This window comes from Hyperolius riggenbachi, chromosome 2 (assembly GCF_040937935.1).
Source record: "Hyperolius riggenbachi isolate aHypRig1 chromosome 2, aHypRig1.pri, whole genome shotgun sequence".
NCBI lineage: Eukaryota > Metazoa > Chordata > Amphibia > Anura > Hyperoliidae > Hyperolius > Hyperolius riggenbachi.
The window spans coordinates 336,501,127-336,518,632 of record NC_090647.1 but is presented as its reverse complement, the minus strand read 5'-3'; the positions used below and the strand labels follow the sequence as shown (position 1 = coordinate 336,518,632).

The 17,506-nt window shown below is 44.7% G+C and overlaps 1 protein-coding gene across 2 annotated transcripts in view; it reads left to right on the top strand.

Annotated features, from left to right (window-relative positions):
- The window catches only part of GRM4 (glutamate metabotropic receptor 4), a 327,989-nt gene that overhangs the window by 202,821 nt on the left and 107,662 nt on the right, over positions 1 to 17,506 (top strand). For both annotated transcript variants that reach the window (XM_068269388.1, XM_068269389.1), the window contains 2 exons: positions 2,932 to 3,068; positions 11,176 to 12,123. In XM_068269388.1, the coding sequence (XP_068125489.1) occupies positions 2,932 to 3,068; positions 11,176 to 12,123 (1,085 nt within the window). The remainder of the gene's footprint in view (positions 1 to 2,931; positions 3,069 to 11,175; positions 12,124 to 17,506) is intronic.

Below are 17,506 nucleotides of genomic sequence, written 5' to 3'. Positions count from 1 at the left end.
TCTTTCTGTCCCCTTTGTGCCTTCTTCTGTCCCCCGAGTGCCTCTTTCAGTCCCCCCTGTGCCTCCTTCTTTCCTCCAGTGCCTCCTTTTGCCCCACTTTGTGCCTCAATCTATCCCTATTGTGCTGCCTTCTGACCCACTTTATGCCTCCTTCTGGCCCTCATTCCTTCTTCTTTAGCCCTGTACCTCCCACTCCCCTCTGTGTAACTCTTCCTGTCCTCCTTTGCCTCTTTCTGTCCTCCTTTGGGTCTCATTCTGCTCCCCATTGTGCCTCCTTTTTTACCCCCATTGTGCCTCATTCTATCCCCCTATGTGACTCCTTCTGTCCTCCATTGTGACTTATTCTTACCCTCGTGCTTCTTTCTGTCCCCCTGTGCTTCCCTATGTCACCCTGTGTGCCTTCTTCCTTACATGTATTTTCTTACTTACATGTATTTTCTGTTAATTTCTGGTGAAACGCTGCCACATTACAATTATTTTCTGGTTAAACATTGCCGCATTATGGTTATTTCCTGGTGAAACACTGCTGCATGACAATAATTTTCATGGGGGGGAGGGGCGCCAGGGAGGCTGGAGGGGGGGCGCCACAGGTTTTCTTGCCTGGAGTGACAAAATGGCTAGAGGCGCCCCTGCGCGTCACTGTGCTGTAACCAAATATGAGCGTGTGCATGGAATGGGGATTGAGTCCCTATCCCTGCATGCACCAATTGGCACTCACAACCCCTCCCTATGAGGAAACAGTAGCATAATGTAACCAAAACTAGCACTTAAAGGGATCGTTAAGACTAAGAAAAAAATCAGTTTTACTCACCTTGAGCTTCTACCAGCCCCCTGCAGCTATCCCGTGCCCTCGCAGTCCTCCTGTGCCTCGCCACCAGCTACTTTCAATTTCGGCTTGCGCAGGCCTGGCCACGCGTCTCCTTCTAAGCGTTCCTGTCCACAACAGCATCCTGCACAGGATGCCATTGCGGATGGGAACACGAAGAAGACTATCCGTGGCCAGGCCTGTCAGCTGAACGAAACTAGCTGTCGGTGGGGGACTGGAGGATCCGTGAGTGACTGCGAGGGCACGGGACGGCTGCAGGGGGCTAATAGAAGCCCCAAGTGAGTAAAACTGATTTTTTTTTTTCAGGCTTAAGTGCCTCTTTAACCACCCTCTTATTGGGGTTCAACTGATGGAGAGGGGGATATGGTTTGTATGGTAGGCTCTTCAGAGTCTGCAAACACCAGCATGCACATATATTTAAGATTTTATTCCTATCCAATAAAATTATTATGAAAGTGCATGCTTTAAAAAATTTGTCTAGACAGGGGCTTGAAGTCGCACATGAAAGCTTCTTTATATCATTTTATGCGCAGTTTCACTCATATGTCTTAACTGCGCAAAAATGTGGCATGAAATGAATATAAAACTTTGCTCATTTGTAGTTTCCAAGCGATGCAAGAATATGTAGAGCAGAGGTGAGCATCTGAGAAAACTTTTAAAACTGTTGTTTACAGTCTACAGACTGTGGAACATGAAGGATCTTAAACTGTGGAATGAGAAGAATCTTAAAATAAAAGTATTAAAAAGTTATGTTTGATTACATACTTTTGCTTCTCCTAGAAATTATTGATGATCTCTGTTTCATTTTGAAGTATGGAAATGGCAATATAAATGGATTTTAGTGAAGGATGATGATAGTGCCATTTCTCAAAGACCTAAAGATGTGCATTGCTTGTTTATGCACTTTGCATTCTTTGCTCATATGTATTCAGTGTTACTGACTTATAAGCTAAGTGTGTGCCTAAAAATGTGAGATAAATGTGTCTGAATACACCAATGACTTTTATTAAAGGTCACTGGTTCTTGCACCGAGACACATCCCAGCTGATTAAAATAAATAAATAAATATAAATCAAATAAATCAAGAAAGAGAAGGGAATTGTGTTGACTGGAAAAAGAGGGAACATAAGATTGGTGGAATTTATATGCCAGATGTGCTGGTCTAACCTATACATTTGTATTTGTCTAAATAGCAGTGATTAGTATTCCAGCTTTGGCACCTTACAAACGCATACACCTAATACTGCTCCTTCCTATACTCCTTTGTAATAAGTGCACTCATGCTTTCATGCTTTTCAGTTGGTTTCCGTAGTTGGTCTATATTGTGAAGGGAGCTGTGAACAAAGAGCATGGAGAAGCTCTTCAACTTTCCTTCTTACAGCGCAGTAATGGAGGGGGCAGAAACTAAGTCACATTTGCCAGTCATAATTGTAAACATTGTGAAGACGCCTTTCACTGAATTGTGTGCAATTGTAATGTTGACTGAATCGTACAAGGGTGTTACGTGTGAAAAGCAGCACAAACCTGCAGCATTAGTCATTTCTGCTAGTTGCCAGTTTTAAATAGAAACCGTAACCAAGGATTGAACTTCATCCCAATCAGTAGATGATACCCCCTTTTACATGAGAAATCTTATCCTTTTCTCAAATAGTTCATTGGGTTGGGGGGGCTGTATAGCTGATGTTGTGGTGAAACCCCTCCCACAGTATGATGTCACAGACATCACCTGCCAGCAGTAAAGATGTCGCCTTAGGAAAAATGTCAGAATGTAAATCAGGGAGAGGAAAGATTTTGCAATGGGCAAACACTGACTAAATAATTTAAACATAATTATTGTAAAAATTAAGCCCTTTTTTGTTATTTTCACTGCAGTTCCTCTTTTAACTGCAATTCTGTAATGTTTGGGCAAGTTATAAGGGTCAGCATTTGTGTCAGTTTGGGATATTGTATAAGCAGAGTAGTATGTTGGTTCGATCATACTGATGATTCAGTGCTGTTGTTAGGATTACAGAAAGCATACATTAAAGTTATACAAATCATTTGTAGCAACAGTATTGTTTCAAGTAATCTTACTACCGATAACTCAAGGTGGTGTTACTTTACAGGTATTGCAGGAACACCAGTGACGTTCAATGAGAATGGTGATGCACCAGGACGATATGAGATTTACCAATACCAGAACCGCAATGGAACCCATGAATACTCAATAATTGGACAGTGGGCAGATCATCTTCACCTTAAAGTAAGTAACAAAAAAAAATGACCCAGCTGAGGATTGCAGACAGCAGCATGCCCTTTTTCAATAGCAGGATAGTGTCATGTTGGACATAATGGACATGGAGGAGTAAATTTGGGCGCAAATCACGAGCCAGGAATTTGGGTACAGACATAGGCATGTTAAACTGCTAAATTTTTGACCATAGACGGTAGTTTGCACAAGCATATATATGTAGGGCAGGTTATTATTAGGAGTAGGTGGGGGGATGTTAGTGTTAGGAGAAGGTGGAGGGATGTTATAGATAGTGGAGGGTTTCAGTGAGAATTACGTTACAGAGGGTGATAGGGTGATAGTAGAATATAAGTATAATTACTGATATTCTACTCTTGGGAACCGGGATAGTAGAATACCGGTAAAGTTAACAATATTCTACTATCCTTATTACCTCGTGCTTATAACCTTTGCTCACTAAGGGCAGATTAATTGCCCTGAGACATACAACAATGACCTGTGGAAGCCTCCAGAACATTCACAATCGTCCAGAAGGCAGTGGGAGGATATGACGTCGGGGTGGGCAAGGGAGTTTTCACAACTTAGTTTTTATTTAAGTATTTATATAGCGCTGACATATTATGCAGTGCTGTACAGAGTATATTGTCTTGTCACTAATTGTCCCTCAGAGGAGCTCAAAATCTAGTCCCTACCATAGTCATATGTCTATGTATGTATCGTGTAGTGCATGTATCATAGACTAGGGCCAATTTTAGGAGGAAGCCAATTAACTTATCTGTAATATTTTTGGGTTGTGGGAGGAAACCGGATTGCCCAGAGGAAACCCACGCATACACGAGGAGAACATACAAACCCCTTGCAGATGTTGACCTGGCTGGGATTCTTACTGGGGACCAATGCTGCAAGGCGAGAGGGCTAACCACTACGCCACCGTGCTGCCCACGGATTTCACCCATACTTACACCCTAGATGTGCCCATGGCAGTTTTGAATACGGACACATAGTAGTTACATTAGAGTGGAAATGTGGAATTATACTGTAGTGGTCCATGTGCTGGTCCCCATTGTAATTTGCAGTGGTACCTGTGCGGTGTCCCCCTTATAATGGCTCTATACTGTGACCCTAATTAGTGTCCCCTTTGCTGTGTTCTCTACGCTGTGGCTTCTGCATATACTCTATACAGTGACCTTGTTTTGTGGCTCTTATGTCCAATTATAGTGACCTCTATAAAGTGCCCATTATTGTTTTCCCTGGTGGTCTGGTGTTCCTCCCTCCACATATAGATTTCCCGGAAGATCTAGTGGTCCCACTCTTTGTTACAAATGTCCCTAATGGTCTAGTAGTCGTCCGTCCGTCCCCCCCCCCCCCCCCCTTCCTCTGGTGCACATACTGTCTACTAGCTTGAGGACATCATCAGGTTGGGAACTGCAACATGTATTTGAAGAAGATGGTTGCAGTACAGGACACAGAATCACTGCTGGAATAAGGGGGAGGTGAGTTGATACCTACTTTAGCACTGCTTCTATTTGCTGATCTATGCAGAGGTGGGCAGGATGATTGGGCACCAGAGAAAGGCTTCCCTGGTTAGTCCTGAAAAGATCCACTGGAGTAATGAACATAGGCATGTGTTATCATGCATTCTGAGCTCTTTAACTAAGAATGTAATTATACATTCCAGAGACTCAGATCAAGATTCAGAGGATAGGATTGCCCCGAACCTCCGATTTTCGGTTTGTGAACTTCCGCGAAAGTTCCGCAATAGACTTCAATGGGGAGGCGAACTTTGAAAACTAGAAAAATTTATGCTGGCCACAAAAGTGATGGAAAAGATGTTTCAAGGGGTCTAACACCTGGAGGGGGGCATGGCGGAGTGGGATACACGCCAAAAGTCCCCGGGAAAAATCTGGATTTGACGCAAAGCAGCGTTTTAAGGGCAGAAATCACATTGAATTCTAAATTGCAGGCCTAAAGTGCTTTCAAACATCTTGCATGTGTATACATCAATCAGGGAGTGTAATTAGAGTACTGCTTCACACTGACACACCAAACTCACTGTGTAACGCACCGCAAACAGCTGTTTGTGTAGTGACGGCCGTGCTGGACTGGTGCGCACCATGGCGAGAGTGCAGGCCGTGGCAGTTTTCAAGCCCATATGGTTGCCGGGCTGTGGTAGCTCAATGATAGAACAACAGTGACTGTCCAGCTGATCAAATTTGGTCTGTCCACAATGAAGCAACAACCTTATTATCTTTGGTGTGCCACCCCCCGAGACACTCTTATAGCCAGCGGTCATTGCTTCATTGTGATACACAAGCCCCTTTACCGCGGCAAGGTAATGATCACGAAGGGGAATGGGCACATGTACATGCCTTTTGTTTTGTTTTTGCAGCTGCACTGCAGCCAGAAAAATTAGGCAGGCATGTACACGCACCAGAAAAATTATTATAGCGGCCAGCAGCGGCCTTAAAAATTCAGGAATAAGCCTTGTAGTCCTGGACCCTGTTGGTGGTCAAGCGGCCTGCAGGCAGAGATGCTGTGTGGGGAGCGACTTAGTCTTGGGGCAGGCAGCCAGTCACACGGCGTGAAGGCAGAGATGCTGTGTGTGGGGACTTACTTATCCATGCCTCATTCATTTTGATAAAGGTGAGGTACTGAACACTTTTGTGACTTAGGCAACTTCTCAGTGACAATGCCTCCAGCTGCGTTGAAGGTCCTTTCTGACAGGACGCTTGAGGCAGGGCAAGACAGCTCTGGCCACAGGTCAAGCCTGCGCACACAGTAGTCCAAGGGTTCATCGCTGCTCACAGTGTCTACATCCACACTTAAGGCCAGGTAGTCGGCTACCTGCCGGTCCAGGCGTTGGTGGAGGGTGGATCCGGAAGCGCTAAGGTGAGGCGTTGGACTAAAGAATGTCCGCATGTCCGACATCACCATGGGATCGCTGGAGCGTCCTGTCCTTGCCTGCATGGACATGAGAGAAGGATTACTGGCACTGGCAGTGGTACCTTTATTGTGTTGTGCTGTGATATCACCCTTAAACACATTGTAAAGCATAGTTGCCAGCTTGTTCTGCATCCTTTCTGCCTTCTGGTGAGTTGGTAACATGTCCGCCACTTTGTGCCTATACCGAGGGTCTAGTAGCGTGGCCACTCAGTACAGCTCATTCCCCTTGAGTTTTTTTATACAGGAGTACCTCAACCAGCTGGACAGTATGAAAGAAGTATGCACAAAGTATGATCTAGACGTACTATCCATCAGGGGTGCTTGGATCTCCCTTTTTAAAATACCCAGATATCCAGATCCGAATAGGATATCCGAATCCAAACTATTTGGTATCCGAATAAACTCGGATATCCGAACCCAATATCTGGCCGGATTCGAATATCCGGATAGAAAACCGGAAGTGACCTGAAAAAGGCTTAAAATGCTTCCAAAAGTCTCTTCAAATGGCAAAAAACCCTTTTGGAGGTGTGTCTCTCTCTATCTCTCTCTCTCTCTCTCCTCCTCCCCCCAGCCACGAACAATACCACAGGATCATCGAGCAGCACAAGCCCCCTGCAACGCCTGCTGCAGTTGTTCTTCTGCAACCACCTCCTCCTCCAAAGAAACACCTTCCTCATCATCCGAGTCTGACTCCTCTTCCCCACACGACTCTTCCTCCTCCTCCCCCCTCTGTGCTGCCGCAGGTGTTGAGGAATCATCTGATTCTGATGAAAATTGCTCCCACAATTGTTCCTGCCGTAACTGTTCCTGTTCACGCTCCAGGAAGTAAGCGTACGGGATCAAGTCGCTGATGGTGCCTTCACTGCGACTCACCAGGTTGGTCACCTCCTCAAACGGCCGCATGAGCCTGCATGCATTTCGCATCAGTGTCCAGTTGTTGGGCCAGAACATCCCCATCTCCCCAGATTGTGTCCTTTTACTGTAATTGTACAGGTACTGGGTGATGGCTTTCTCCTGTTCTAGCAGGCGAGAGAACATGACCAGGGTCGAATTCCAGCGAGTCGGGCCATCACATATCAAGCGTCTTACCGGCAAGTTGTTTCTTCGCTGAATGTCCGCAAAACATGCCATGGCCGTGTAAGACCACCTGAAATGCCCACACAACTTCCTGGCCTGCAGGACGTCCTCTAAGCCTGGGTACTTTGACACAAATTTTTTAATGACTAGATTGAGCACATGTGCCATGCAGGGTACATGTGTCAGCTTTCCCAAATTCAATGCGGAAAGGAGATTGCTGCCATTGTCACACACCACATTGCTGATCTCCAGCTGGTGCGGGGTCAGCCACTGATCCACCTGTTTGTTAAGAGCAGCCAGGAGAGCTGGTCCAGTGTGACTCTCTGCTTTAAGGCAAGACATGTCTAAGATGGCATGACACCGTCGTACCTGGCATGAAGCATAGCCCCTGGGGAGCTGGGACTGTGTAGCTGGAGAGGAGATTGCAGCACCAGTAGAGTTGAACTGCCACTCAGCCAAGGAGGAGGAGGAGGATGACAGCAAAGAGGATGTAGCAGGAGGAGAGGAGGTGGCAGGAGGCCTGCCTGCAAGCCGTGGAGGTGTCACAAGTTGGTCCGCTGCACAGCCACGTACTCCCTGCTTGCCGTCGGTCACCAGGTTGACCCAATGTGTAAGTAATGTAGCGGCCCTGACCATGCTTGGCAGACTAGGCATCAGTGGTCAGGTGGACCCTTGACCCAATGCTGTGTGCCAAGGATGACACCACTTGCCTCTCCACTTTACGGTACAGTTTGGGTATCGCCTTTTTAGAGAAATAATTGTGGCCTGGTATCTTCCACTGCGGTGTCCCAATGGCCACAAATTTACGGAAGGCCTCAGAGTACACCAGCTGGTATGGTAACAGCTGGTGAGCTAACAGTTCTGCCACGCCAGCTGTCAGACGCCGGACAAGGTGGTGACTGACAGAAATTGTCTTCTTCCGCTCAAAGATTTCCTTCACAGACACCTGGCAGCTGTGGGCAAAGGAGCAGGAACCTCTCAAGGGCAGAGGCGGAGTTGAGGAGGGTGGCTGTGAAGGTGCAAGGGAGAAAGCGGCTGAAGATGCTGCACCCGAAGGAGGAAGAGGAGAAGGAGGGTGGCTTTTCTTTTGTGTGCTGCTTTTGCTCAGGTGCTCTTCCCATTGCAGTTTGTGCCTTTTCTCCATGTGCCTTCGTAAGGCACTTGTCCCTACGTGAGTGTTGGCCTTTCCACGGCTCAATTTTTGGAGGCAGAGAAAACATATGGCATTGCTCCGATCTGAGGCAGACACATTAAAACATTTCCAAACCGCTGAGCCCCCTGGGGTGATGGCACTATGGTGGCATCAGCAGCTGACGTTGAAGGGCATGTTGGCTGGCTGTACATAGGTGGCGATACATGGTGCTGGACACTGCCACCAGCTGTTTCTGATGACGAGCTCCCCCTGCTTCTTTCAGGAACTCGTCTCCTCCTACTCCTCTCTGACTCCCCTCTCTGAACTGTCTCCTTGGTCATCTTTTCTCTTAGGAACCCATGTGGGATCCATATCATCATAATCATCCTGCCCAGCTTTGCTTGCCTCAGACACCTCCAAAAATGCACCAACAGCAGGTACTTCATCATCCTCCTCCTCACACGTTACGTCCATAGTGTCTAACTCAGACATATGAGATGGTGTAACTTGCTTAGCGCCATCATCTGGTTGTAACAATAATGGCTGTGAATCAGTTAATTACCTACCAATTAACTCCTGGGAAGCGTCAAATGTAGCGGATGTGGTGCTTGTAGTACAATACAATACAATACAATAACATTTGTAAAGCGCTTTTCTCCTACTGGTGGCTGCGGAAGATGAGGTGTTCTGTGTTAAATAGTCAACCACGTCCTGACTATCTTGGGAGTTGATGGGACGTGCCTTCTTCTGAGCACTGTACTTTGGGCCAGGGCCGCACAAAATCACATCAACACGACCTCACACAGACCTGCCGGGTGGCCTTCCTCTGGGTCTGTCTCTACCTCTGCCTCTACCTGTTTTGTCCGTTGTGTCCAAAACTGGGGGTGGGGGTGGGGGGATGAAGTGAAAGGTATGCACTGACTTGACTAATACAATGTGCAGTCACACAGGAGTGGTATATCACACTGCGTGCACTCACGTAGGTAGCTGGGTGCACTGAACACAACAGGTAGGTATATGCAGTGATGGGTATTACAATGTGCACCTGCCACACACAGACAGGTAGCGGACAGGCACAGTGACACTGCGTGCGCTCAGCTCACGTAGGTAGGTGGATGCACTGTGAACAACAGGTAGGTAGGTATATGCAGTAATGGGTATTACAATGTGCACCTGTCACACACAGACAGGTAGCGGACAGGCACAGTGACACTGCATGTGCTCAGCTCACGTAGGTAGGTGGGTGCACTATGAACAACAGGTAGGTAGGTATATGCAGTACTGGGTATTACAATGTGCACCTGTCACACACACAGGTAGTCACTGAATGTGCTGGGCCTGGCAGTGGCACACACACAGTATGAATTATCAAGGCTGTCTATGCAACACAAGTGTCAGTGGGACACACAGAAAAAAATAGATCACAAGAACAAGGTTAGCTCTCAAAAGAGCTGTTGTGGGGTGCTATTTTAGCAATAAGAATCAGCAAGGAGCAAGCTAAGAAGCCTAAAAGAGCCTAAGTAATCTTTCCCTATGAGAGTCTGCAGCAACAGCAGCAGCTGTCCCTTCTCTATTTACTGCAGGCACACGAGTGAATAAAATGGCCGGCGATGCCTGCCTTTTTATAAGGGGAGTGTAGCCTGATTGGCTACAATGTGCCTGGTGGACTGCAGACAGGAGAAAGAACTGCTCAGCAAGCACACATTTCAATCATTTATCTGACAGAGGCCTTACTGCTAATCACAATTTTAAAAAGGGGGGAAACCCGGACTTCCAGCATAGCAAAATTTCAGGAGATCAAGAAAAGACAATGGGCTTGATTCACAAAGCGGTGCTAAGTGTTAGCACGCCTGTGAAAACCCCCTTAGCACGTCTAAACAAGCTTTTCGCGCATAAAACTTTACGCGCGCAAAACTTTATGCGCGTAAAACTTTACGCGCGTACTGCACAGGGCACAGGGCGCACCGCGCGAAGTGCCCATTAAAGCCTATGGGACTTAGCGCGCGTAAAAATTTGCGCGCGTAAAACTTTACGCGCGCAAAGTTAGCGCACGATCTGATTGAGAAATCCGGTGCTAACCTACTTAGCACCCTGGTTAGCGCGTCTAAAGACTTTAGACGTGCTAAGTAGGTTAGCACCGCTTTGTGAATCAAGCCCAATCAGTCTTATCACTCATTATATAATGGCACGTTTGCACTCAATTTATTTATTTATTTGCATAAAGTTGAATTTGTAAGTTGACCCTAATGGTGCATTATGGGGGCGAACGAACTTCCGGTAAAGTTCGAGGTTCACCGCGATCGCGAACTCCGGAAGTTCGCCGGGAACTGTTCGCAGGAGAACCGTTCGGGCCATCCCTATCAGAGGATGTAGATAAACTGTCACCAGAATCACATGTGGTTAAAGAGCTAATGTAAAATAACTGATGAAAAAAAGTAAGTAAACAGTATAAATGATGTAATAATAATCATAGAGTATTCAATGTGTGTAGAAAAAAACAGGCACACCATCAAATGCTGGGTGCTTGATGCTGTGACAAGGCAATGTCACATTTCAATCATAAGTAGCCAAGGTCATCAGCACACCAGCCATAGTTTTAGATGCAATGCACACTTTATTGTGCACTATTCCACATCAGGTTCCAACAATTGTTTCGGGGTCCACGCAGGATCCCCTTTCTCAAGGCGTGTGATACCACATGCCTTGAGAAAGGGGGACCATGCGTGGGCCCCGAAACAATTGTTGGAACCTGATGTGGAATAGTGCACAATAAAGTGTGCATTGCATCTAAAACTATGGCTAATGGGCTGATGATCTTGGATACTTATAAAATATTCAAGGGAAATAAAAGTGTGTCTACTTTATTACTACTTTAGTGTTCTAGGTTCTCGTATTTATTTTTATTTTTTTTTTTTTAACTTCTCTCTCTTTTCAAAATTTCTCATGTTTTTTTTTTTCCATATGAAGATTGAACGTATGCACTGGCCAGGCACACCTGCTTCCCAGTTTCCCCAGATACCCCCATCTGTTTGTAGCCAGCCTTGTTTGCCAGGTGAGCGGAAGAAGGTGGTGAAAGGAATGCCTTGCTGTTGGCACTGTGAAAAATGTGAAGGTTATCAATATCAGCTGGATGTCTACACCTGCAAGAGATGCCCAATCCACATGAGACCAAATGAAAACCATACATTCTGCACTACTATTCCAGTAATCAAGCTTGAATGGAGTTCTCCCTGGGCTGTTGTGCCTGTTCTTCTTGCTGTTGTGGGAATTGTGGCAACTTTGATAGTAGTGGGCACCTTCATGCGATATAATGACACTCCTATTGTGAAGGCTTCTGGTCGAGAGCTAAGTTATGTACTTCTCACTGGCATCTTCTTGTGTTATGTGAATACCTTCATTATGGTGGCCCAGCCAGGATATGGAACCTGCTCACTGCGAAGAGTGTTCCTAGGACTGGGAATGAGTATTAGTTATGCTGCTCTACTCACTAAAACGAATCGTATCTACCGTATTTTTGAGCAGGGTAAAAAATCAGTAAGTGCTCCGCGATATATTAGTCCTTCTTCTCAGTTAGTGATCACTGCCAGTCTTTCTTCTGTTCAGCTGCTGGGAGTACTAGTGTGGTTTTTCGTGGACCCATCCCGGCCTGTTGTGGACTATGAGAATCAGCGCACACCAGACCCCCAGCAGGCTCGAGGAGTGCTCAAATGCGATATTTCAGACCTCTCTCTTATTTGCCTTTTGGGCTACAGCATGCTCCTTATGGTTACCTGTACTGTTTACGCCATCAAAACTCGTGGGGTTCCGGAAACATTTAATGAAGCAAAGCCGATTGGTTTTACCATGTATACAACTTGCATTGTCTGGCTGGCCTTCATCCCAATATTTTTTGGCACTGCTCAGTCTGCTGAGAAGGTAAGAGAAAAATATTCAGTAGAATTTATGCTTCTCATGTTTATGTTTTGGTGTCATTTGTGAATGACAAGAGAGAGGTGTTGCATAGTGTATAATATACAGAAGGTTTTTAATGCTTATTTACTTTCTTAAAGTAAACCTGTTCCAGAAATGTGCTTGGTAAGTTAAAGACATGCAAAGATGTAATCATGGCTGCCATCAAAGCTTATCGTAACTCATTCAGGATCCCTTTTGAGCCTTCCATACAAGTTAGAATTCTTGGTCTCCCTACTTAAAGAGAAACTCCGACCAAGAATTGAACTTTATCCCAATCAGTAGCTGATACCCACTTTTACATGAGAAAAATAATGATTTTCACAAACAGACCATCAGGGGGCGCTGTATGACTGATTTTGTGCTGAAACCCCTCCCACAAGAGGCTCTGGTACCGTACGGTACTCTGGGCAAACTGCCACAATGTAACAATGTTCAGACAGGAAATAGCTGCTTACAGCTGTCTGTTAAAGCCAGACCAGCTACATAACCTGCCCACAGTAACAATGTCACCATGTAAAACATGTCAGAATGTGAATCTGGGAGAGGAAAGATTTTACAATGAGCAAACACTGACTAAATCATTTATACATAATTATTGTAAAAATGAAGCACTTTTTTTATTACATTATTTTCACTGGAGTTCCTCTTTAAGCTATATTAACTAAAAGGTGGTAAACTTGCCATGCACACAAATAGCATAACACAGATTATAGCAGCAATACAAGCATTGTGAACATAATGTGAGTCACCCTATGTGTACAACACATGCTACATAACTGGTAAAATTGCCATGTGCTGCCTGCTGCTGTTTAGTGAGTATAGCCCAAAGTGTGATAATGAAATCTCTGATTCTCCTTTCTGCCAATAGGCCACTTTCAGATTTGGCCTCCTCAGTTTATGTAAGAATAGCTGTCACTTGCAATGGTAATACAATCATACAGCATACATCACACCCTGGATTAGAGGTATATCTCCCTGCACAACAATCTGCACCAGATTACTTGAAGAGCCTGTTTACTCACTATATGTAGTAATTAAGCTTGTTAAAATTTGATAGGTAACACAGGTCTTTATATTGACCAAAGTCTACTGGAACTGTAAGGCCCTTTCACAGGGGCAGCTGACAGGTGGTGAATTCACTATTCTCCTGCACCGGTTTCCCACTGGTTAGCACTTGGCAAGTGCTAACTAGTGTTGGTACCAGAGCTAAAAAGGTACCCCCCAATGGAGTCAGTGCCCATGCTCAGACTTGACACGTCGCGGTCCTTTGCCGCCCTGTAACACCACCGTGTGTCAGCACTTGACACGCATGGTGTTATTACCGCAGCAATTCGGCTGCATTTATATTGCACCCGAATTACACTGGTGGACTGCAGACAGGAGACTGAACTGCTCAGCAAGCGCACATTTCAATCATTCATCTGAAAGAGGCCTTACTGCTAATCATGATTTAAAAGAGGGGGGGAACCGGACTTCCAGCAAAGCAAAATTTCAGGAGATCAAGAAAAGACAAGCAGTCTTATCATTCATTATATAATGGCATGTTTGCACTCAATTTATTTATTTATTTATTTGCATAAAGTTGAATTTGTAAGGTTAAATTTAATCAGCAATTGAAGCTGTAATCTTAGCAAGCTGTATTGTTGATCATCTGCCAATAATGTTTACTGAGTTACTCCATTGAAACATATTTGCACATAGAACAGAGGAAAGTCAAAACACTTGAACTTGCTTCACCTGAGTAATTACAAAAGTGTTATAGCAGATGATCAGCCTTACAGCCTTGAGACTTGCAATTTTAGAATGGCAAGATAACCTCCTTTCAGAGCCCTCTGAAATTAGGTACGGTTAAAAGAATGTAGACCGTTACGTGATGTGACATACAGTAGAACTCAGTACTACCCTTATACTAATTGTATACAAATTTGCATCAGATCAATTTTTTAATCAAAATCACAAATAGTCTAATGGAAAACTAATTTGGTTTGTTTTATGTAGATTACTTTAAAACATTGCTATTTACACCATTATTATATGTAGGCCATTGCCTTCTAAACAGCCATGCTTTAAAAGCCATGCTTTAAAAGTCATGCACACTGACATTTCTAGTGAATAATGGAGTACCAGTTTAGATTTCATGTTGCCAAGCCATTGATAGTATGATCAGGCTCTATTGGACATTGTCACCCCACCTTACTCTGCTGAAAGGACACACATAGGTTTTTTTTTAAGTGGATATTGTAAACAGTAATAAAATGTTGTAAGGAATAATGTTGTTTTTTTGGGGGGTTGAAAAAAATAAATAAATGCTTTTAATAAAATATCATTAGATAGTCAATGCATGCTAACATTGACGTCTGACTGAAGGGCTGGAAAAACTGAGTGTAAGGGGAGAATGGTATTTTTTTTTTAAAGAACTGTTGCCTACCTCTAGATGTTGGTGCAATCCTGTACGGCGATAAACTATCTATCATTACTGCTATCAAAATAACTGACGTGATCACATGATTAAATCTGCGTGCGGTCCACATAGAGAGGACCCAGCAAATAAGTAGCAGGCAGACACCAGGCAGCTGCACAAAGAGCCCAGTGGGTATGTGCGTCTTGCCATGTCAGTGAGACTCCGGTGTCCCTGCAGCATACATTGTCTGTCAGTCCCCTGCACAGTGTTGGATAGCTGCCACAGCAACGATACATGGTATTCCACACAGCCCTGCCAGGATCTATGCAAATCCAAACCACTATTCCATAGCAGTGAAATTTGGTGTGGATCCGCCACTGGTGCACACCCTAGAGGCCTCATACACACCTCGATCCTGCCTAATTTGCTCTAATGCAGAGTTATCTGTATATGACCAAATGGCAATGTTCAGTCTTGCCCTGCAATCAGCGAGATGACTATACTGCTCTGTCAGTTCAATTAATGGTATTACACATGCCTGTAGGCTCTGTAGTTTTAAACCTCATGCCTGGGTTGGCAATAGCATCGCAAGTAACTGTGCTGGAATGGACACCTTCACTCATGCTTCCATTGTCCTGTAGTGTGCTTTCTCCATCACTTACAAGGGCTTGGCGTGTGCAGCATGTGGTTTCCCGGCATCCCAGGTCACGTGAGCCCCGCCCGCCGATGTGTTTCGCCTTGCCTACTGAGGCTTTCACAAAGAAGAAGGGGGCATGTTTCCTTCTTTGTTTCCTACATAGTCTGTAAGGTGAGGGATCTTGGCCTTTTCTACTTGCACTCAGTGTTTCATCAAGTGTCTACAGGAAAAGATAACCAGGCTACCAAAATAGTGAATTAATCAGGTGGCTGTAAAAGACAAGCAGAATTTTTGAAGCCCTACTGTGTCAGCCTAGGAGTAAAGGACTATGAAGAAATTGTGACAGGGCGTTCAAATAAATACAGTCTGCTATCTTTTTGATTATATTCTGATGAGGATCATGTGAGGTGTGTTGTCGGGTGCACAGTATTTGCTGGGGAACAAATAGACTGTGTAGCAGCTTTTAGTGGTTCTTGTGGAATGCACTGAGGAATGTACAGTTGTTGTCCAGGAATGTACAAGGATGAGTGTTTGCACTTGGTGATGAATAGTGTTGGCTGTGTCATTGGGTGCATAGTTACTGTTGAGAGCAAAGCACTAAGTTCATCTGAAGTCATTTTTACATGGTTGCTGTCACTGGTTCTTGTGGGACCTAATGTTGGGTACATGGTTCTTATTAAGAGGTAATGATGATTGGTTGACACCTACCTACAAGCAATAAATCAGAATGTGTTCTTTGCTATGTGATTTTAAAATTACAACCGACTGTGACAGATTTGTAATAATTTACAACAAAACTGATGTGACCAATATTTTAGCTTACCTGCTGAGATTTATTGTGACCAGCCCCTACTGTCCTTGGTGGGACTACCAGAATTTGTTAGTGCTGGACCCATTGGGAAGAAAATGAGGAATTCTGTCATATATAACACTTACAGCATATTCCTGTCATATTCTGCACACATAAATGAATATACTTGATACTTTTAGGAATACCTTTGCTTAGTATTTCTATGTCAGATTAAGCACAGGATTTACAGCATGCAATTCCTGTTACTAAAAGCATCAGCCACACTGTATATTGTATGTATGCAAATAGATCTTTTCTGAGTAATGTAGTGCTCTAGCTTTCCTGCTGGGTCTGGTTTCCAGTATAGAATATAGCTTTATATGCACTTAATGCCTGGTACACACCATGCAATTTCCTGTCAGATAGGTTGAATTGATTATTTCCAGCAAGGCCAGTCTGCTTTCCAATCTTTTTTTCTGATTGATTTTGTATACAAGTGATTGGAAACTTGATCAGAAAAATGATCAGAAATCAGATCGGACCTGTTAGAAATAATCCATTTGATCTGTCTATCTGATGGGAAATTGCATGGTGTGTACCAGGAATTACAATGTCCTCACCCTGTAAGATCATTTATTATCAATATGAGTAAAAATCGGTTGTGAGTTTAAAGGGAACCTGAAGTGAGAGGGATATGGAGGCTTACATATTTATTTAAAGAGATTCTGTACTGTAAAAAAAACCCTTTGGGGATACTTACCTCAGGAAGGGGAAGCCTCAGGGTCCCAATGAGGCTTCCTCCAACTTTGTAGATAACAGGAATCTAGTGCTGGCTCCCCAGAATCCTCTCCTGACAAGCTTGACGGGATCCAGCGCAGGTGCAGTAGCGCCTCCTTGTTCGGGCTAAGTGGAGATAGCCGAACCTGAGCGTATCCGCTCTACTGCGCAAACGCAAAAGGACTCGCGCCTGCGCAGTAGAGCAGATCAAATGGGTTCGGCTATTTCCGCCTAGCCCGACGAAGAGCGGCTAGTGCACCTGCACCGGATCGTGTTAGGTAAATATTTACCCCGCCGCACTCTAGGGGACCCTGGTACTTGAACGGAGGGACGGAGGAGGATGGGGGAGGCCTCGTTAGGATCCAGAGGCTTCCCCCTTCTGAGGTAAGTATCCCCCAGAGGGTTTTTTCCATTACAGATTTTCTTTAATTTACTACAGTAATATATTTAGCCAAAGACCCTGAACCAGCATGCACATCAGATATTTCTGTCAAAAATCTGACAAGAATAGATTAGCTGCATGCTTGTTTCAGGTGTGTGATTCAGACAATACTGCAATACTGATCTCCAGCAGGACAATCAGGCAACTGGTATTGTTTAACCACTCTGCGACTGCCTAACCCAGGATCGCGGCCATAGAGTGGTTCTTTCGTCCCTCAGCCACGGCATATGGCATGATCTCGCAACAAGCGAGATTAGACGGGAGCTTGAGATCTAATGAGCGCCCATCAGTAAACAGAGC